The following is a 21,366-nucleotide window of genomic DNA, read 5'->3' as shown; positions in this document are numbered from 1 at the left end:
GGGGATTGTGATTCTGTGTGGTTCATTTTGAGGTAGTTATTTTTGTCATGCCCTGAAGCTCTAATGTTTCAGAAAGCTGGAGGACCCAGTCCCTTGGTGATAGACGCCTTTGGGTTGCCTCTAGCTAAGCAGCCACTATCACCAGCTCCTTTTGGAAATAAGACCTTTGTTTAAGCCACAGAAAACACGTCTTCCTTCCACCTGGCATGGGTGAGGGACAGTGATTAAAACCCATATCTTTCCCACTGGAATATCGTGTCCATGAAGCTGTTGAGAAAATACATGTCCTTGGGAACTGTTGATAAAAATAAAAGGTTTTCCTTTGACAACATTTAACAAAGGCTTTTTTTTTTTTTTTAACTGAAAACCTGAAAAATTGAATGGTTTTTATAAAGAAGCTCACTTGTAGTGGGGGGTGGATTAAGACACCAGCATTAAGTCTGAACCTGAGGAATGAACTCCTAAATCATACAACTTTGGAGGAATCCATCTTTTTGTGTAATCCTCAAACCAAAAGCCATGCTATGGTGGACCCTAAACTATAGGATGAACCAAATGCCATCTGGTAAGTCTGGAAGGACCAACAGGCTGCCCTGAGCTCAGGCTGCTTTCCCTTGGTTCTCTGGGATGGGGCTGTAAGTTGTGATTCTGTGATTCTATGATTATTTCTGTGGTTTTCCTACCTTCAAAGAAGCCTCCTTCCAGAAAAAAGTGAAGTATCTGAATCCATTCCTCCTCTCCTATGGTTCTGGCTCCATCCTCTGAGCCAAGCGACTGTGTGGTGCCCAAGCTCTCCATTGTGGTGCTGCCTTTTGCTCATGCTTGAGTATGTGGATGTGTATGTACTTAACACCCTCTCCCTGCAGCTGTCAAGGGTCTCTGCCTGATCCCACCTTTGGAAAAAAAAACCTAGGTTTCCTTGTGGGTACAGATTGTAGGACTCATGTAAGTGTCAATAAAATAGTGGGAAAGGGAATAAAGTTTTAACTGTCATTCACTATTCGTAAAAATTCCTGCAGTGCAGACACCCATTTTCCAGACTTTGATGACTAGGGGGAAAATTGTCCTGCCAGGCAGAGTGAGATTTCCAGTTCTTCATTTCAGCAAATGAAGGGCTGAATTTAGCAAGCTTGTAGTTAGATGGAAATGAAACATCCATTCTTCTCCTCCCCCTCTTTTTCCCTTTTCCCCTGGGCATGCAGCACCCTCCTCCTTAGAGAACACAGACATGTTAATTGTCATGAGGCTGTGATGAGGCTCTGGGCTAGCCATGTGTTTCCCTCCCCCTTCACTGAGCACTCCAGTAACCACACATTACCCAAGCTCAGTGCTTTCTGCATGACTCAGATATTTTTTTTAAGAACTAAAATCCAATGGACATTTTCTTCACTGATACCGCTGGGACTAGAGGTCTTTTTTTTCCCACCAACCTTAAAAACATGCTGATATACTGCAATTTTTTTTTCCTTTGCAATATTTTGTTGTTATTAAAACAGCACCAAGTCCCACAACACCAAAGGATGGGATCTCTCTTGCTCTTTTTTCCCTTCCTCAACAGCTAATTAAAAAAAAAAAAAAAAAAAAAAGTTTTATTAGACATAAAAGAAAACACTGAGGGATGGTTGGACTGAGCTGGGGGCACTGGCAGTGCAGGATGGAGACATGGCACAGGTTGCAGCACCCTGGGGTGCAAACAAGAGAAGGGGAAACAGCTGCCATCCTGACAATGAATCAGGCTGCAAAAAAACCAGCACTTTTCTTAGACCTGAGGCATCCAGCTGAGCCTGGACATGAATCAACCAATGCCAGGTGAAGAGCAGAAAATGCCTTTGTGAAGGCAAGGGTAATGACCTGCAGTCCCTCTGTCACCCTGGGTCTAGGTCCCAAGAGTTCCTACTCAAAGATCTCTGAAGGCAGAAAAGAGGTTTTGCAAGGGCTGGCACCAGCTTTGGTTGGAACATAATGTGGCACAGATAATCGGCACGCTCGCCTGTGCTTTCATTGTAGATTTGTGGTGGGTGTCTGGGTGGATCCGTGCTCCTGCTGGCTCGGCGCAGGGAAGGCCCAGTGAGCTTCCCCGGGAAGCACAAGCAATGTGTGTAGCCGATGTGTGATTCCTCGTGTGAATCCCAAGGAGTTTAAATGGACATGTTTGGGGCTACAGTCCCCATCTGACATTGCCTGTCTGATGTGATTATTCAAGCCTGAATTCCTTCAATTGACAGCCATGCTATTTCCAGTCTCTTAGTCAGCATATACCACTCCGCTTCCCAGTCTGATGAGACCTGGATTTTCCCACACTCCTCCTTAAATGGAAACACATTGTTCATCTTCATTTTATTTATTTATTTAGTACAAAAAACCAAGATACTGCTATAACTTTGAAGTGCTGCCTTCTACAATGGTTGGTTCCTTTTTGGGGCAATGGGTTTTCCTAAAAGCTGCTCTCAGCAAGATCCTTATCAAACTTTCCTTAACGGGAGACAATGAACATTTCACAGCATGAAGAGGAAAAAAATAAAAAGGTTGGTGAAAGGACAAATGCACTAAGTGAAGAGATAGCCAAGGTGAAGATGAGATCCTCCAGCCTTGTAAACACAGATTATTTTCTGTCTGACTACAGTCTCCAAACATTTCACTCATTGAGTCAGTTCCAGAGTTAATTGAGGAGTGAAAATGGGGACCTGGGCAATGTCTGGACACTTTCATTTGGAACCCATGAACTTCACACTCATGTGACCAAATATCAAGAACCTGACTGCCAGTAGTTGCCAGGGGTTACAATTATGAAGGTATCTGGCAGGGAGAGGTGTCTCTGCAAGTCACCAGGGGTGGCTTTCCTCAACAGGTCACACTGGGACCAGTTTGTTCCTTGCTGGCCTGCAAAATCAGTGGCTGACCTGTGTGGTAGCACTTGCAGCTGTAGGGAGAGAAACCTCCTGCAGAAGCCCAGCTGCCAAGCCTTGTGGGGAAGGGGCAGCATCTCCCAGAGCCTGCCCAAAACCTCTCCTGTGTCAGACTGATGGCAAAGGATGCTCAGGGCAGGGACAACCTGGGGTCAGCTTCAGACGTCTCCTAAAAATGCCGGTGACACTGGACAGCTGGTGTGGGAGATGAGCAAGCACAGAAATGGATCATCCTAGCCCAGCATCTGCCAAATCTGAGCAGCACCTGCCAGCTCAGCTCCACAAGAGCCTCCATGGAGGCAGGCCCTGGGGGTGGCCAATGCTCCAGGTCAAGGCAGGGGCATGGGAGTTGGTTCTGCTGGGGACAATCACTGCTGTGCTCTGGCTGAGTCCGAGCAACTCCATGCACTCCCGGGTGTCAACTCTGTGTGGAGGAAATATATCGGCTGGCGTCTGCCGTGGTTTTTTTTTTCCTTTTAGCCTAATTGTATTTTTAATTATTTGTCAGATTGTTTCGAGCCAAGACTATGCAATTAGTCAATGTTTGTTGGTTAAAACAGAAGTAAACACTAGGTTATATGAACAAAGGAGTGCTCTGGTTTATTGCCCAGGGATAACGCTGGCATTGTTGGGTGGATCCTCATCTGAAGGCTTTGAAGAATTCTTGCTCTATTTATTTTTATAAAGATGGATAACTTTGTTCTATTTGCACAGCTTCATAAGGGCTTGAATAGACAAAGGGTAAAGTGCTGCAAAGGTGGGTCTGGCTCTGAAGGGGCCCGTTAGGAAAATGTATTTTTGGATTCTGATCTCATCCCAAAAGTGTCTTGCATTTCAGTACCTTTAGATAGCTTACACATTGGAAGTGCCAAGGAACCAGAAACCTTCACTCCAAAGTCAACTCTGCTTTCATTAATAATTATTTTAAGACAGCACTGAGAGAACAAAACAGTACTATGTGGAGCAGAAAGAAGCCCATGAGGAATTTGGGGCTGAGCGAGAGTTCAGCCACCATCCCCACTCTCATGCTGGATGTTAAGGATCAGCATCCTGAGGTGCAGGAGAGGTGTTCACACTAGGTGGTGGTGAGGCGTGTGATACAGGGGAGAAAAAAGAGCCACCCTCCAAGCAATAGCAGCAACAGCAGAGCCCGGCCACTGCTGGGGAGAGGCAGGCAGTGGGATGGGCAGAGCTATGCCCCTAGGGCTGGGGAGAGGCTGAGCCTGGCTCAGATTACCTCTAGCACCCACAAAGGCAACATTCAGGGACCACATGTTCTCCTAATTTCTTCCTGTGGGAGAGATACTGACCCCGTTTTACAGATGGGAAAACCGAGCAGCAGAGCAGAAGGACTCACATTTCTTGCCTAATGTGGGACTTGACTTCTTCCTTTGGGCCTGACCTGGTATCATCCCTCACCTTGTTTTCTTGTCATAAAGTTGCTGCCTGTGCCTGTGATGTGCTTCTACAAGTGCTGGAGATCATTACAAATAATATTAGATTTATCACTTCTCTGTGTAACGTGCCAATCCTGGCAGCACGTTGTGAAAGCACAACAGCAACAAGAAGCATATGTTCTGCAAGTCAAGTTAGTGGGATTTTTTTGCACTGCCAAGGACAATAATTTTTTCCTTTTTTTTTTTTTTTTCTTTTTCAAAATAAACATCATGCTGGAATGTGCTGCAGCAAATGGCTTGGGCTCTATTATATTTCATGCAGCTTTCTAAACAATTTTCAACCCTGCTGGCCCAGTGTCAAACAGAAGGCAACCAACAATAGCAAAATCCCATTAAAGCTGAGAAGGTTCCTTCCTGAGGTGAACACGGCCAGAAATAGTAATCTTGGCTCTCTTTCCAGTTTGGCATTGGGGACTAATAATGCCTGTTCTCCTAATGGAAATTATCTAATTTCATCCAAGTGCAGCTCCAGAGAGAGCTGGGCTGACGCACAGTCAATATAACAACATTCTTCTTGAAGACCTGAACAATGGGGCTTTGGTGGGACTGTGATTAACAACGTCAAACTAAGAACAAACAGAAGGTGTAAAAATAGGCATCTGAGAAGTTGACACAACGGACTATTTTTCATCTGTAAGGCCAGAGGAGAATAGCTTGTTAAATTGTATGCTTCGAGCACTTCATCAGATGTTGTGTGGAATGATGAAAAAAAAAATCCATTTCCCATCTGGGTCTGAATGTACTAAGGAACTGCACATGCCTTATTAATATAAATCACGCTAGGAGTATAATTCCCATTAGCATTAAAGAACCATTTTTCAATGAAATGCTCTTGCACCAGGAACACCTAATGGGAAATAATGATGTTTGCTTCATTTGGAGAGAATAGTAAAATACAGTGTGGAGATGGAGAAGGTAGAGAAGCATTTCTTCCCTCCAATGTGATGGGTTTTTGTGTCTGCTGTAAGATATCCCCTTCCCAGCCTAGCAGAACTGTATCCAACCTCTGTGTAGAAGCCCCCAGAGGTTGTAGGGAATGGTGATGAGGGGAAGAGCTCCTCCAGAAAACTGGAACAGTGCTATGGCCCAGGGTCAAAGTGCTGCTGTTCTGTTTCCCGTGGGCCCCCACCCAGGCAGGGTGAGAGAAGAGGTCCAGCCTCCCTCCCTCCACCCCTGCTTCCCTTCTTCCTTCCACCCCTGTTTCCTCCCCAGGGCAGCCTCATATTTGGAGAGAGCTGAGATGGCTTCAGGCCGCCTCCACCCCCTTACCCACTTGGTTCAACCTCACCCTGTGGAACTCCTTGTTGTCAGTCTAAAAATAGCCCTCCCCAAAACCAAACAACCACTCTGGACATTATTTCTCACATCTTGAGAAAAAGCAGCAGTTCCTACATTTCTCTTTAACCATGAAGCCACAGCAGATCTCACAGTGTGCCTGGTATATTAGAAAAGCAGAAGCATTAGAACTAGGTGAAACTACCACACAAGTCACTAGCTCTGGTGCCTTGCCTGCTTTCCCCAGGGCTCTGGTATTCACTCTGTAAGGACTACATATACCTGGGGTGAATGCCAACCCCTGTGTTTGTGCAGGCACACAGTGGCTCCCAAACCTCAGCATCACCTTGCTTTGACAAGGGATTTACTCTCCTTCCCTGCCTTAAGCACTGCAGCTCCCTTCTAGCTACTAATGAAAGTGTAGCCTTGAAATGTTGGACAAAATTCCCACGTCTGGTGAAGCAGGTTTCTTTTAATTTTTACAAAATCTCAAGTAGCCATTTACTTGGTGTTATTTTTAGAGTGTGAGAGGGGAGGTCTGTGTTTTCATAAAACCCCCAGATATGCGTTGGGCCAGTGGGATTTTGTGCGGGACGCGACACAGTTAACTTGGCTCTGTGTTGTGGCTGATGGCATCCAGGAATGACCTCGCTCCCCCCTCTCACCCTGCAGGTCACCCCCTGCTCAGGGTCTGCCAAAATTGTGTCATTTTCTTGTTCTCCTTCCTCCTAACAACAATAAAACTGATGAAACGTATGGAAATTGCTAGTAATGAAAGCAAATTGTACCAGAAGTAATACAACACCATGTTGCCCTCAGCCTCAGCTTTCACACCTGGTTAGTTCCCAGAGCTTCGAGAAACCAGTGCCTTTCTCCATGTGAAAGTCCCAGTTCCCCCCTCCACACCCAGCCTTTCTTCCTGAAGCCCAGCTCTCAGCTCAGCCCCTCCCTGCATCAGCCGACCCCTTTTCACCTTCCCTTTGGCCTCTGGTCCTTTCAAGTCAGGTAGGACACCTCTTGCATATCTCAAAACACCCAAGATGGGAGACAGATTCTTCACAAGGAATATTTCTCTACTTCCAGACTTTGGTGGGTATCAATATCCCACAGAAATGAAAGCAGCTTGACATGATAGCCATCTCTGCCTCCTAGCTGCAGGCAATGCTGCTGCCTGGGTATTCCAGAGCCCTGGAGAACATTCAACATCCAGCGGGTGCCCAAAGCATCCGTGGGGGTCCTAGGGAGGAAATCTGAGAAAGTTTCAGAAAGAAGAGTAAAACCTTGTGGCTGAGCTCACTCCCAGCAGTTCCAGTGGCCATGCACCCGGACCAAATGTGACCCAAGAGGGTTGTTGTGATTAAGGATTTTATTGTTAGCTTGCACTAGAGGGTGCTGCTTCATTAGGCTTTGAGAAAGATTGCAGTAATGGGACCACCTCCGATGTCTTTATTCCTTGCAAAGTTAGGCTGAGACCTGAAATGTGTTGGAGTTCATATTACCATTCAGCATGGCCTCAAAATGAAATGGATTGCTTAGCTGGGAAAATGAGAATGTCTTGGCTTAGAAAGGAGTTTATACATCTGCGGGGCAAGAGTAAACATTTGGGTTAGACACTGTGACAAATGAAATGAAAAACTGGTCAGCCTTGCCTTTTTTCTCTCACAATTCCGAGATGAATGGATGCCTCAAGGAGCTGAGAAATCAGGAAAAAAATTAAGAACAGGACAGTGAAGGCAGACATGGGAGATAATGAGACTTTGGAATTCACTGCTACAGGACAGATAATCAAAATCTCATGATAAAATTTTTTAGAAGAAATAAAAACAAAATACCTTTTATGACCACTAGTCTTTTGGCTAAGATAAAGGTAACCAGATCCCAGGCACTGAGATATAAAATTATGTGTTAGAGGTAGGAAATTACTTCCCCTGTGTGCTGCATTGCTGTGTTGACTGCGCCTCCTCTGGTTTTGTTTCCATTTGCTGAAGGCGTGGAGGAGCAGCTATTGCTGTAGGCAGCCTCCCAGACCCGCAGCTGGGAAGGGGATACCTTACACCATCCTGCTCAGCTCCCAGAGCATCTGCCCACCCTCCTGGGTGTCTCACAGGGAGGTGACCTGGTGGAGCCTGGCACAGGGAATCTGTGAGCTGTCCAAGCAATGGCTGGACTTTATTTAGAGCAGATTTGGTTCCAGCGAGGGAAGCAGTTCTGGAGGGTGCTATATACATGCTGTATAGTCTGGCATGCTTGTTTATGGGCCCATAAAACTCCTCTGGCTGGCACTCCCATTTGGCATTCACCAGGAAGCATCTCCCTTGGGCTAAAAAAGGTTAAAATGGGACTTTTTGTAAGGGCCTTGATGACTTTATTTTCCTGGTGCTTTATATATGCTAATAGCAAGGAACGACCTGGTTTTAAAGTTGGGCTGATATGTACCTATTGCATTTAAATCCACTGTGAACATGAAAAGAGGGGCAGAAGAAAAGCAATAACTATTCTCAAATTCAGATGAGTTTTACAGAGTAATTTTCTTCTAGAAACTTGCCTTCCTTACGGGGTTGATTTTGCCTTTTATGTGTCTACCTTCTGATATCTTTATTTCCAGCTTCCCCACATTTTTGATGGTTGTTGGCAAGAAGGAGGAAACTGTTTCTTAGTCAGGCTTTTATTAGGCAGTTATTAGTATTTCCTTCTTCAATATTGAATGGCTTTTCTGTGCAGTAACGTTAATGTACTGCTGCTGGAGAAGCAAAGAGCCGAAGGCATCAGCCAGGTTTTGTGGAAATAGACTGGGATTGTTCTGGCAAAATCATAGAGATGATGATCCAATATGGGAATTAAAAAAAAAAAAAAAACCATTAATTTTCATCTACACTTGCATCTAAATATTCAGTTTGGACTGAGGTACCCTGAGCCTGTCCTCAATAGCAGTAGTTTGCCTCAGTCAAGGAGCTGCCTATTCAGGTCTCAGCTGAAAACAGGTGTAGTTACACTCTCCTGTCAGATTTCGGAAATACCTGTGGATGATCTTTTCTCACTGGGAGTCAAATCACCTTCATTTTACGCAGTGGTGCTTGTTTTCAGTCACTGTGCACTGTGCCAACTCAATCCAGCATGTGCAAGCAAATGCTTTCCTGATGGGCAGTTGCACATGAGAGCAGGCGGTCAGCAATTCTGCATGTCCTGTCACCTTTAATCAGCCAGCAGAGGGTTAATTGCACACCAGCTCTCTGTAAACCTCGCTGTTGGTGAGGCCTGGGAAATTGCAGCTAGCCCATGACAAGTTCCCCTACAAGCAGATTACGGTCTGATTGCAGCATGAAGGTGGAGTAAGCTATAAAATCAGGATGATTGGATGGTGTGCATGATATGATGCTGATGGAAAGGAAAACAGACTCAGGGGCTCTCCATGCATGACGGACCCATTTTAGATTGCAGAAAGCAGATACAAGAAGCAGCACTTAAATTAATGGGTGACCTGACGAGAGGTTAGAAACTAGAAGATGGTCACAGCAGTCCTGCCAGCCTGTCCCCCAAATGTGTTTTTCCCCCAGCACCCTCACCTTGTCTGGCCACATGATAAAGAAGCTAGTTTGGGGAACTAGGCAATATAAAACTTTTTGTACTGGCAGAGTTAATTTGATATCCCCAGGGGTAGGAACAGGCAGGCTGGAATGCAGGGAGAATGTCAGACTGGCACTTGTAACTTCAAGCAGCTTAAACCATCATGGCATTGCAGGATCACAGTGCCCATCTCCCAGCACAGCATCAGGTGCCTAAAAATGGGATTCACAAAAGCCAACACAGTGAGCAGAACCTGCCTGCTCTAACCCATAGGAAACCCAGGGAAGGAAGGTTCTGATCCTGCTAGTCCTCAGAATGCTGTCTTATTTCCTGGGGGCTGTGAAGAGGCACTTCTCTCCAGCTGATATTTCCTACCCTGACCCTTCTGTAAGATTTATGAATCTGCAGCTTTTCTCACACACACACACACACACACACACACACTCACTCACACACACACACACACACTCACACAAAAAGAGAAAGAAAAAAAAAAAAGAGAGGGAAAAAAAAGAGAGAAAAAAAAAAAAAGGAAAGGTAATTCCTTTCTTTTGTATGCATAGCTGTGGAAAGATGCAGAAGATGCAGTGCTCTCCCACATCCCAGATCTCTGAGCCAGGCACTCATGAGCAGAGATAAATCAGTGCTTCCAGGTCCCCTCTCTGTCTGAAGGGACTTGAGGCATTTAACAGCATTTGGAGAACTACATGAAACCCCTCAGCTTCCCATGGTCTAATGTGTTTCCTCAGAAAACAGCAGCTACAGCAGTTGAAAGCCACAGTGTGCAAACATGCAAGTGTGAGAACAAGTCTCCAGCTCAGTGGCTGGTGTGCTGTCTCTGGAGCTGGGAGCTTCAGGCTTCGATCTGCTCTCCCATATGGACCCTTTCAATGAGACCTGCTCTGCTGGAACATATGGGCAGTTCTTGGGACTGCTCACATGCAGAAAACTCCGCGGAGTTTTCAGACAACTATAACATAGACATTTCAGAGGAATCTTGCTTCAGAGCAATTTTAGCATGCCTTGTGGACTCAATTCCCATCTAGGTTTCCTGGGTGTGCACCCCAACCTCTCCTTGTTACAAAGCTGCTGGTGAGGAGGATCAGGCACTGCTCTCCGAAAGCACATTGATTCGAATTCAAACAGCAGTGAAAATACACCCGCAGGCGGCTTGAAGTCCTGCCCTTCTGCACGGAAACCCAGATCCCGCCTGCTTTCCGACGTCTTCCACGGCTGCTCAGCAGATGACATAACGTTAGTCGTGACTTACTGACACAGGTATTCAACTAAATAACGCGTGAAACAATGGAAAGGAAACGCCAAGGGTTTGACCAGCTCAGTCTCTGGGTTCGCTTGCGGTTCTGGGCAGTTCCTGCCTGCTCTGCTGTTGAGCCTCTCAGATAACGAGCTGTGCTCAGCTGGGGGAAGTCCCTCCAGCACCGCGGCGGATCCCGGCCGGGGGTCTCGGCCCGCGGTCAGGGGGCGGCCCTGCTGCAGCGCTCCCTGCATCCCGCGGTGGTGCGGCAGAAGCACGGGCGGCAGCCCCCGGAACCCCCGGGCTCCCGCACTGCACCCCTGCCCACCGTGCAGCCCCAGCCCGGGGCCGCTCCGACAGGAGGAGCTCCCCAGACGTGGTTGCCCGTTGCCCGCGCGGCCCCGGAGCGGGTTATTTGGAAATGGAAGGTTAGGGAAGGGTGGGGAAGGCCCGTCCCAGGGACTCGGCAGGTGGCGACAGAGCACGGGCCTTGGGGGATGCCCGGCGCTGCGCGGGGCGCCCGGTCCAGGGGTGCAGATGTTTCGCTAATGCCACCCGAGAGAACTTTCTTCCTGGAGGGCTTCCCGTGAGGATTCAATACTTATTTTAACAAGTACTCATCCAGAGAGATATAATGGTATTATAACTTTTAAATGGGTTTTGTTTGTTGTTGTTTATCTCTCACATGTATGTTTCTAGATACAAACATAGGAATTATCAGAGCATATACAGAAGCCTAAAATCTAACACGCAAGGCGCAAGCCGCGGGCGACGGAGAAGGAGGGCTGGAGGCCGCTCTGCCAGCATCCTGGGTCGGCTTCGGAGGGGGCAAACCTGGCTCCGCATCCCCCGCGGCTGGGCCGCCGAGCGCTGCCTGCGGTGACGGAGAGCCCCCAGTGGAGTGAAGAGGCTGCGTCGGGCTCGGGCACGGTTCGGGGCTTGGGAGAGGCGGCCGGGGGCTCGGGCTGCCAGCAGCCCGGCGGGATCCGTGGGATCGACCTGCCCGTAGCTCGTCGGGGAGCTGGACGGGGCAGGCATTTTGCCGAAAGGGCTGCCGTCCTTTCCCGCGGAGCGCTGGCAGGCAGCGCCCGGCCCTTTCCGGGATGCTCCCGGTTTCATGCCCTCGAGTAGGGACGGGGGAGCTGCAGAGCCTCGGGCTTAGTCCTTCTATTTTCCCCCATAAAGAACTCGAATATTTTTTTTTCCACCTCCTTGGTCGGCCTCGAGGAAGAAGAAGAAAAAGAAGAAACGTCCTTCGAGACTCCATTCCTACCTTAAAAAAAAAAAAAAAAAGCAGCAGCCGTACAGTTCATTCGCCTCCTTCTCGAGTCCCTCGGAAAGCAAGATTAAAGGGGAAAGTCGCAGCTGTATATTTATGTTTTCATTGCTAGAAGGGAATTGATTTCCTTGCATTTATTTTTGTAGTTGCAATACACAAGGGCGGATTTGCGTCACCAAAGCAACTTGCTGGTCGAGATAAAGTTGCACAAATATTGAAAAGGGAAGTGCTCGCACTCATTATGAAGTTTTTCTCCGGAAGAAATAAGGATTTCTGCTGTATCCTAAAATACTAAAGCCGCTTCTATTTTGGGACAAATCTCGCAGGCACATCCGCTCATTTAGTCCGAGTTGGAACCTCTCAAAAAACAGGAGATGACCTGGACTGCAGCGAGCCCCGGGTTTCCTGCAGCCTTCTCCCTCTTTGCGCGGGGAGGAGGGGCTGCTCCCTTCCGCGGCAGCGCCGCCGCGCAGCCCTGCGCGTCCCCTGGCAGGCAGGGAGGCCGGCGGAGGCCTCTGGGGAGAAAGGACACCCTTGTCCCCAGGAAGATGGAGAGGCCGGGGGTGAGGCATGTGCTCCTGGTTTCGGCAAAGAAGGATGCGCGGGTGCGCAGCACAGCCGAGCCCCGGGAAAGCACCTGCCCCCGCGGCCAGGACTCCCCGGTTCCCTCGCCCTCCTGAGGCGCAGCCCGGGGGTGAAGGGCTTTAGTGCGAAGCGTTCAGCGTTTCCTTATTGGTTATTTTAGTGCTCGAGGGATGACAGCTGATTCCCGGCCCCTGGCGGCACCGAGGCCCGGGCGGCACCGAGGCCCCGGCCGCACCGAGGCAGCGGAGCAGCGGCCGTGCCCGTGTCGGGTCTGCCCGGCGTGCTCGCAAACGGGCCCGTCCCCCTGGTGCTGCTCATCCCATGGGCCTTGCACGGCAGCGAGGCGAGAGGAGTTTTTAAATCAGTTCCTAAAAGAAAAAAAAAACAAAAAAACAAAAAACCACAAACAAACAAACAAACACCCTCACAAAACAAACAAATAAACACCCCCAACAAACAAACAAACAAAAGCCTCGGTTTTTTGGGTTTTTGGGGTTTTTTGGTTTTTTTTATTTGGGTTTTTTTATTTGCCTTGACTGCCTGGTGAGCAGCCACCGGCTGGTCCAACGCTCCTTGGTAGCAGTGGTAATTGCAGCAATAATTTAACGAGGCGGTTTTCGCGGGGATGCTGCACCCATGGCACACTTCGTTGCCTGTCCCTCGGGCGGGCTGAGGGGGTGGCTCTGCCCGGCGGTGGGAACATGAGTGGAACCGGAGTCGTTCGTTTCGGTTTGAGAGCAAGAGGATAGTCCTGAGATCAGCTGTCGTGAGGGAGAATGGGGGAGAGACGCAGGGAAAAGGGGCTCTCCGATGTCGAGAAAGGAAAAGTAGAGACATAATCAACATTTTCTTTCGCCGCCTTCGTGATTCGGACACATCTTGGCAAGGCAGCCCATCTTCATTTTTCGGTTTTGTCTCGTTAACAAGAGCCAAAACAAAGCAAGGAGGTGCCTGGCTTTTCACGGGGAGCGAAACTCACCTTCACCCGTTATAGCACACAGTTATGGCTAAGGAACATGTTCACTCTCGCTCGCAGGTGGTTTCAATATTCCCACAGAAGCTATATCCTCATACCTGGCGAAAGAAAAATAGTTCACCTTTCTGGCTGTTCCCCCAAAACCGTCAGAATTTGGGAAACGCTTTGGAAAAAATAATATGATATTTCTGAAACAAAATCAAAGCAAAATTACAATCGTCTGACCCAGCAGGCTGCTCACAAGGACAGTGACTTCTTTACTTATACGAAAACTAAAAATAAAGAAATAGTTGATTTTCAGAGTCAGGTCAGGACAAATGTGATGTTAGAGAGGAGGAAAAAAAATGCGCCAAAGATGCTTTCATAGATTTGTCCCTAAATCGTTGCAGTGAATAAAGCACATGATTCTGGTGTACTGGAAAAAATGGGGATAGTTCTGTCGTCAAAGGTTTGAGAAATTATTAAGTAATTTTTAAGGTGCAATTGGTGTGCAAGCAGATGCAGCCACCGGGATGGAGAACCTGACAAAAATCTATCCTAAAATTACACTGCCGTCAAAATAATACTAGGTAATTAATCGCTGCTAATGCAGGATCCAAGGTGTCCTGGGCCCAGAATATCTGGGAGCTCTCATAAATACATATATTGCATGCATCAGCATGGACTCCTTCTCTTCCAGACTATCCCAGGCTCATTTATCTAGGAAGGAAACACATTTCCTTGAGAATCGGTTTCAAGAGAACAGACCTGCTTCCAATAGGCAAGAATTTCCCCTCGCGTTTATTTCAAACGTTTGGAAATCGCGGCTGCAGAAAGCCCGGCAACCTTACGCTGCAGTTTTTAGGGGGAAGGGGAAAAGTGGTTTTTCAAAGTCGAGAGCTCAATTTAAGGGGGTATAGGTGTGTGTTGGGGTGTACTTTGTGGGGCAAACCCCTCCGAATCGCGGGTCCGGGGCCACGCAGCGCGCGCTGTGGGCGCGGTGGTCGAACCCAGCCCCGGCCCTGCGTGGGCGTGTCGGCGGGCGGTGCTGCCCGGCCCCGCGGATCGCGGATTGGGCGTGGGAAGGGAGCGAGGGCTGCTCGCTGCCAGAGAAAGTTTTGGGGAGGGGTGGATGTTTTTTTCTTCCCCCAGCGCGAGCAAAGGGGGTTTGGTTTGGGTTTGTTTTGTTTGCGCCGCTCCGCTCCTCGCCCGCTCGCTTTCTTCGTCTGGCCGTGGGTTCTGGGGACTTCTTTTTAATTTTCGGGCTAATTTTTTCTTTTTCTTTTCGTCATTTTTTGGTGGTTGGCTCTCCCTCCTTGCCCCTCCGAGAAGTGCTCCACCAGCCGCCTCTAGCCCCGCCATCCCTCCCCATGAACGCGGGGCCGCGGGCAGCTCCGCGGCGCGCACCCGGGAGCTGAGCTGGGAAGCGGCGCGTCCCCTCCTCGGGCAGGATGTACACGGCCGGGCTGGCTCCTTTCTACGCCTCCAACTTCAGCTTGTGGTCAGCGGCGTATTGCTCTGCATCGGGGCCGGCGGCCGGCGGCTGCTTCCCTCTGGACGCCGCGGCAGCAAAGAAGCCGTCCTTCTGCATCGCCGACATCCTCCACGCCGGCGGCGAGGCGGCGGCCGGAGCCGCCGACAGCCTGCCCGGAGGGCCTGGCACCGGGATGCCGACCGCGCTGGGAGCCGTGCACCACGGTAGTCCCTTCCACGCCTCGGCCTCGCCGCTGCGGCCCACGCCCGTCGTGGCCCCCGACGCCCCAGCCGCCGCGGCCGCGTTCCCGCCTCGCCTCTCTCCGCTCTCCACCGCCTACCACTCCCACCACCACCGCCCCCCGCAGCACCGGTCCCCCGCGGCGGCGGCGGCGGGCGGCGGAGGCGCCCCGGCCCCCGCCCGGCTGCCCGGCGGCCACACGCACGGCTCGGCCCCTGCGCCCGCCAGCAAGGACCTGAAATTCGGCATCGACCGCATTTTATCGGCGGAGTTTGACCCCAAAGTCAAGGAAGGCAACACGCTGAGAGGTAGAGAAATTGGCTTATCCGCTTTCCCTGCTAACGCTCTCGATGCTCTGTTACTTGTGCTGTGATTAGCGACCACACCCTCGATTTAAAAATTTTTCGGTCTAGGCGAGAAAAGAATTATTAAAAAAAAAAGTTATAAATCAAAGATTCTAACAGCTCTCAGTAAGCCTCCCTCTCACCCCCTCCTCCCCGTTCCGGCTTCCACACGGCAGAGCCGGGGCTTGTGCCCCTGGGAAAATAGCGATAGCGTGAAAGTAGCGAGCGGAGCACTCCGCACTTCACGGAACGGTCGGGGATTTCTGCCTCCCAGGACACAGCCCATGTTAAAGGCTTTCGCTGCAATCCATCCCCCTCGCGGCCTGTAAACATCCTGACCAAGGGAGTAAATATGCCGGAGGATGTCTCACTGCAGGGGCAGGGCCGCCTCTCCCGAGGAGAGACCCTGGGGACAGGAGATGGCTGCTTGGTGGCCCCCCGAGCCCCTCCGACCGGGCACCCGCTCCGAGTCATGCCGGGTTGTCGGTCTCGACCGCGGTATAACAGAGCTCTCCTTGTTCCTGTGCTCGCAGATCTGACCTCCTTATTAACTACGAGCCGCCAAAATGGGGTTCATCTCCCCAACTTGCAGCCTTCCGCCGGCCAGTTCTTCGCGTCTCTAGACCCTATTAATGAGGCCTCTGCTATCCTGGGTCCCTTAAACACAAACCCAAGGAGCTCAGTGCAGCACCAGTTTCAAGACACTTTTCCAGGTACATCTCATTCCTCCTCGACCCTCCTGTGGCGCAGGGCCCTCCATCCTGGAGCAGCCCCCTTCCTCCCGGAGGGACTCGCCAGGCAATTTTGCGAGGGGTGTGTGTAGCTAGGTTCAGATTTTGGGTGAAAGCCGGGCTGCGTGGGGGGGGAGGAAGAGCTGCCAAGGGCCTGGTCTAGAGGACCGTCCCATCGAGTACAGGACTAATAACCTGGGCCGAGAGAGAAGAAGCGGGGAGGTGGGAGAGGAAGAAATTCGGGTTCTACACAGTTCCACCGGTGCCCGAGGCAGCACAAGGTGACAGGACACGTACCCATCGGGCAGTCAGAGCCACGCTGGCCCGGGCCCTCCCTGCACATCGCACTCCAAGTCTTATTCAGATCGATTTAAGACTCCCTTTCAGGCGATATCAATAACGCCATCTCCCCTTCTCTTCCCTCGCTTTTCTCTTCCCCTCCCCAGGTCCGTACGCAGTTCTAACCAAGGACACGCTGCCCCAGACGTACAAGAGGAAACGCTCCTGGTCCAGGGCTGTCTTTTCTAATCTGCAGAGGAAAGGTTTAGAAAAACGGTTCGAAATTCAGAAGTATGTCACCAAACCGGACAGGAAGCAACTGGCGGCGATGCTGGGGCTGACAGATGCTCAAGTAAGAATGGCTTCGGTTTTATTTCAAACCTTACTTCCAGTTTAGATGAATACCAGAGGGCAGTGAATTTTCAAAGTGATTTCTCTTCCTTTATCTCGAGTGGGGATCCTGCCTGAGGAGCTGCACCTTGCCCCGAGCATCTCTTGCGCCCAGGTTCCGCGGTGTACCGCGGCCCGGTGCGGAATTTTCTCCTTTGCTTTGGCCACCGAGGAGCAGGCCGGGTGGAGAGATGAGTGGGGCCAGGGCAGGCCATCAGTGTGTGCTTTACTGGAGTGCTGTAGGAGGCAGTTTAGGGCAAAGGAAGTAGAAGCGAAAACACTCTTCTTAATATCCTTTTTTAAAAACTTTTTTTTTTTTTTTTTTTTTGTTCTAAATCTTTCCTTGCGTTGTGAAATCCTTCGTTCTGAGGAAGTGAAAAAACTTCTTCAAACGGAAGGATTAAACGCCACTCTGTAATGATTCCACTATTGAGACCTGCACAGAATTGTATAACGCTGTGGTATCTTGAGCAAGATTTGGTTTCCTGGAAGAAGAAGTAGAAGGAGAGAGGAAAAAAACCCCAAACAAACAAACAAACAAACACACACAGGGGTGGGGTGTGTGCGGTATTTAAATACACAAACTAGAAGGAGGAAAAAAACAAAAAAAGCCCTTTAGTCGCGTAAGGATGTTGGCAGCGGGAAGGGAGGACGGCGCCTCCTCATCTCCCCGGTTTGCCGGTCCCGGTGGAAGGGGTCGGGGCCGGGCGCTGCGCGGGGCGCGGTGGGGCCGTGCCGCCCATCTAAGGGCGGCGCGGCCGCAGGTGAAGGTGTGGTTCCAGAACCGGCGGATGAAGTGGCGGCACTCCAAGGAAGCTCAGGCCCAGAAGGACAAGGAGCAGCCGCCGGAGCCGGAGCCGGCGGCCCAGCGAGCCGGCGCACCGCCCGCTGCCCCCGGGGAGCCCGAGAGCAGCCCCAGCCGCTCCGACGGCGACAGCGACAGCAGCGACGCTGAGTCCCTCGATATGGCCCCCAGCGACACGGAACGGACTGAGGGCGCCGAGCGGAGCCTGCCAGCCGCCGGGCTGGGCAAATCGTCCGGCAGCCCCGGCCTGCCTTCCCCGCCTCCTGCCGCCGCCAGCCCCGAGCCGCGGAGCGGTCTATAGTCGGGGCGGCCCGGGACCTGTGCGCTAATTTATCTCCCTTCCCCCGCCCTGGGAGCGCGTCAGAGCCGGCCCAGAACCTGCCCCGGCCCCGGCCCCGGCCCCGGCCCCGGCCCCAGACCCAGACCCAGCCCCGGCCCCGGCCCCGGCCCCAGCCCCAGCCCCAGCCCGCTCCCGCCTGTGGCCAGCACCCGGCCAGGCCCGGGGCGAGGGGCCGAGGATGCAGGCCGAGTGGGGAGCCCCAGCCCCGGGGCGGCAGAGCGTGAGGCGGCCACCTTTCCCTCAGATCTGCTTGCAGGACACCGGGGGATTTTTCTTTTTCTTTTCCTTTTTTCTTCCTTAAAAAAAAAACTTTAATTCTCCGTTTCCCGCCCCTCGTTCTCTCCAAGGAAAATCCGAGCGAGGGACTGCGAGAACGCTCTCAGAAATACCCACCTTTCCCGCCACCGCCCCCCCCAAACAATTTACAATGTGAAGTATTTTGCCAACGTCCTCATTGGTTGCAACTTGTTGCTTCGAATAATCCGGCCAAGAAATACTGCACTGACAAAATATATAAATATATATATATATAACTCCTGTAAATAAAATGTTTGCTATGGTTTGTAGCCAAGTCAGTCTTTTGACCAGGGCCGACGGCTGGTGTGGCTGACCCAGCTTCCTTCACCCCGCTCGAAGGCAGCAGCTGCCTCTCCTCTCCTCGGAGCTTCCCCAGGCAGCCTTCTCTTCTTTTCTTTTTCTTTTTTTTTTCTTTTTCCTAATGAAGGCAGTGACAAGGACTCGATTTGATGACGCAAAGTTGTACCCCCGTTGAGAAAGTCACCTGTGCCATTCGTAGCCCCGCATGTGCCTGTGCCGTGTGAGGCGGCTAGGCGGCTTTTGGTTAGGGATGCCAGGCAGGACTGGGCTATCCGACCGACCGCGGCTCCCGGCGCCGCCGTCAGGAGCCGGCGGGGCAGTTGTAGGGAGCAGGAGGGACACGACGTGTGTGATTTGTTTTGCTTCGCTTCGCTTTGCAGTCCTTGGCTGATGCTCCCGTTTGCCGCGCACTTCTCCACAAGATTCCGTGACGTCACAGCGCCGCTGTGCGACTCCGGGGGACGCGCTGTGACGTCATACAGGCGCTGTGCGCGGCGAAGAGGCGGACGGTGACATGGGGGTAGGGTGAGCACCGCGATGGGGAGGACACACGGCGGATTGTCCCCCTGTTCTGGCGGGTGCCGCTGAGGCCGGGTGCCTCCCCTGTGCGTGCGGCCCGGCGGCTCCGCCGGGGCTCCCCGGGGGTCCGGGCCGGGATCCGACGGCTCCGCTCTGGTTCAGAGTTAGCTTCGCCCTCGGAATAATATAAAGCTCCGCGCTACTCCGTGCTCCGTTCCACCCGGGCCAGGAGGGGGGACGGGGGTCGCTTCTGAGGCAGTCTGCTTCCCCCTCCTCCCTTGCCAAGCAGCACGGATTAGAGCGAAAGCCGCGGCGGTGAGCAGCCCCCGTGCTTTCCTCTGGGAAGAGAGTTTTTTTGCCTTGGCACAGAAATCCGCGAGGGCCGGGCGGCTGCTCACGGATGCAGGGAAAAAGCAGGAGAGGCCTAGCCGTCCTCCTTCTGCCCCACAAACGGGGCCGATGGGCACTGAACCTGGGCCATAGCTAGAAAGAAAGAGGAGACAGGAATAAAGCGAAAGACGGGGAAAATGCCGGTGTCCTCCAGCGATGTGGAGGTGGGTACACGTCTGGCCTTCTCCCGCTGCTTCTCAGAAGGCTCAGGCGAGAAATCCTTCGGGGCCCGGGGGGGTTTTCCGGGAAGGACACTTTCTTGAGGGACCACCCTTGTTAGCGAGAGCAAAGCCCCGAGGAAAGGGAAACACACACAGAATTCCCCCACCAGAAGCCCTGGGGAGAAAAGCTGGAGCATACAGCAGGCCAAGAGAAATCTTGCGGGACGAAGAAGAGACGGGTGAATTGGTAAAAAACGTGTAACCGAGAGGGCAGAGGCTCGGTCAGAGCCACCACAGGCAGGGTGATCTCCACGGGAGGCACGCACAAAGTTCTGATGCATTCCTGGGTGCCCGCGGCGCCTGCACGGGGTAGCGCTCCCGGGGCACAGTCCCTGACCGACCCCTCTTGGGACTGAGAAGTGGGATGGGGGAGGAAATTACCTGGAAGGCCTTTGTAAATTAATGTTCTCCTTTAAAACCTTGCCAGGGAGGAAACGAGCCGGTGTCACGGCAAATCGGGGCACGGTGTGGGCAGTGCAGTTCGCTTTCAGCCCCAGAAAGCGGCTGCGCCCATCAGCGCGGGATTTGCCATGATGTTGGAACTCCCCTAAATCCCAGGGAAGCCGCGGGACAGATGCCCAACAAAACACGACTTTTTCTCCTCTGATAAACTACCGTGGTGTGGCTCACGGAACCGCAGGAATTTGTTTGCCTCTTGAGTTAGCTTCCTGAAGACTAGCCCGTGTAGGAGAGAGGGTTTTGGAGTGGCTCTTGTCAGATGGGAAAGGAAAGGCGCGTCGGGAAAGAGTTTCTCTTCCCTTAGGTTAAAGGAATCTGCGCCTCCTCCAACGCAGGGCTGGCTGCGCGGGGCCAGGCTCTGTCCACCTCGGCCTCCCCAAATAAAGGGAGCAACGCCCGCCTGGACTTGGGGTCGGGGAGAGAGAGAGGCAATGCCTGTATGGCATCATTTTAAGATAACACAGGGGAAAAAAAGGGGGGGGGGAATAATGCTGTTGAGACTCGAGCTTTGGGTAAAGACGCTCAGGTCAGAATGGAAGAGATGAGATAAAAATCCTTCGTCCTGAGCACGCTTTTTGTGCTCCGTGTACCTCGGGTGCTGCTCGGGCCAAGGGGCCAAGTGGCGGAGCGGGAGGATGGGTTTCTTCCTCTCCCGTGGCTACAGGGAAAATTAATTACAAATCTCTCCAGTTTGCTCCTGCTGTGCACGTGCAGGTACAGCAAAGCTACGAAACGAGTTTGGGAAAAGATGCGCCCATGGAGGGATTTGTGTCCCTCTCTTCAGGGAAGGAAGTTTTCCCCGTCCCGCGACGCTGCAGCTACTGCTCTATTTCTGCAGAAAAAAATCGGGACAATGTCGTGACCGCAGGCAGCTCCAACGCTGTTGGCGGGCTAAGGCGACATGTCCGTAGTGGAATGCAACACCCCCGCTCCCAGAACAGGTCAAAGAAAGCTTGGAGGAGCCTCTATTTTGTTTGCTTGCTCTGGCCAGGTAACACGAAAGGCTTTTGATGCTGGTTGTTTCCGAACTAGAGACGCCCGAGCCCACTGTTTTACTGCCGACCGGAAAATCCCCGACGGCATTTCAATCGGGGGCAGCAGTTTTCGTCTCTTCACCTCCCCAAAATCCGCTGTGACTCTTTCCGAGTCTGTGCCGGACACTGCAACCCCCTCGGGCTGTCCCCGCCAGCCACAGCTCGGCCGGGTGACAGCGAGGTGTGGCGGCGGGGCCGGGGATCCCGCGGAGGGGCCGGCAGGAGCTTCTGCCCTGGTCCCTCTGTCCCGGCCAGGGCAGACTCACC

General features: G+C 51.8%; 1 protein-coding gene across 3 annotated transcripts in view; it reads left to right on the top strand.

Moving 5' to 3' along the window:
- The window catches only part of HLX (H2.0 like homeobox), a 37,621-nt gene extending 19,657 nt beyond the window's left edge, over nt 1-17,964 (top strand). For 2 of the 3 annotated variants that reach the window (XM_050973109.1, XM_050973108.1), the window contains exons 3-6: nt 10,249-15,298; nt 15,868-16,047; nt 16,512-16,696; nt 17,499-17,964. In XM_050973109.1, coding sequence (XP_050829066.1) covers nt 14,728-15,298; nt 15,868-16,047; nt 16,512-16,696; nt 17,499-17,840 — 1,278 coding nt within the window. In that variant the 5' untranslated portion in view covers nt 10,249-14,727 and the 3' untranslated portion in view covers nt 17,841-17,964. The remainder of the gene's footprint in view (nt 1-10,248; nt 15,299-15,867; nt 16,048-16,511; nt 16,697-17,498) is intronic. The other variant, XM_050973107.1, reaches the window with a different exon arrangement.
- The last annotated feature ends 3,402 nt before the right edge of the window (nt 17,965-21,366 follow it).

Source organism: Serinus canaria, chromosome 3 (genome assembly GCF_022539315.1).
Source record: "Serinus canaria isolate serCan28SL12 chromosome 3, serCan2020, whole genome shotgun sequence".
Taxonomy (NCBI): Eukaryota; Metazoa; Chordata; class Aves; order Passeriformes; family Fringillidae; genus Serinus; species Serinus canaria.
Note: the sequence above shows the minus strand (reverse complement) of the source record. Positions and strands in the feature narration are given on the sequence as shown.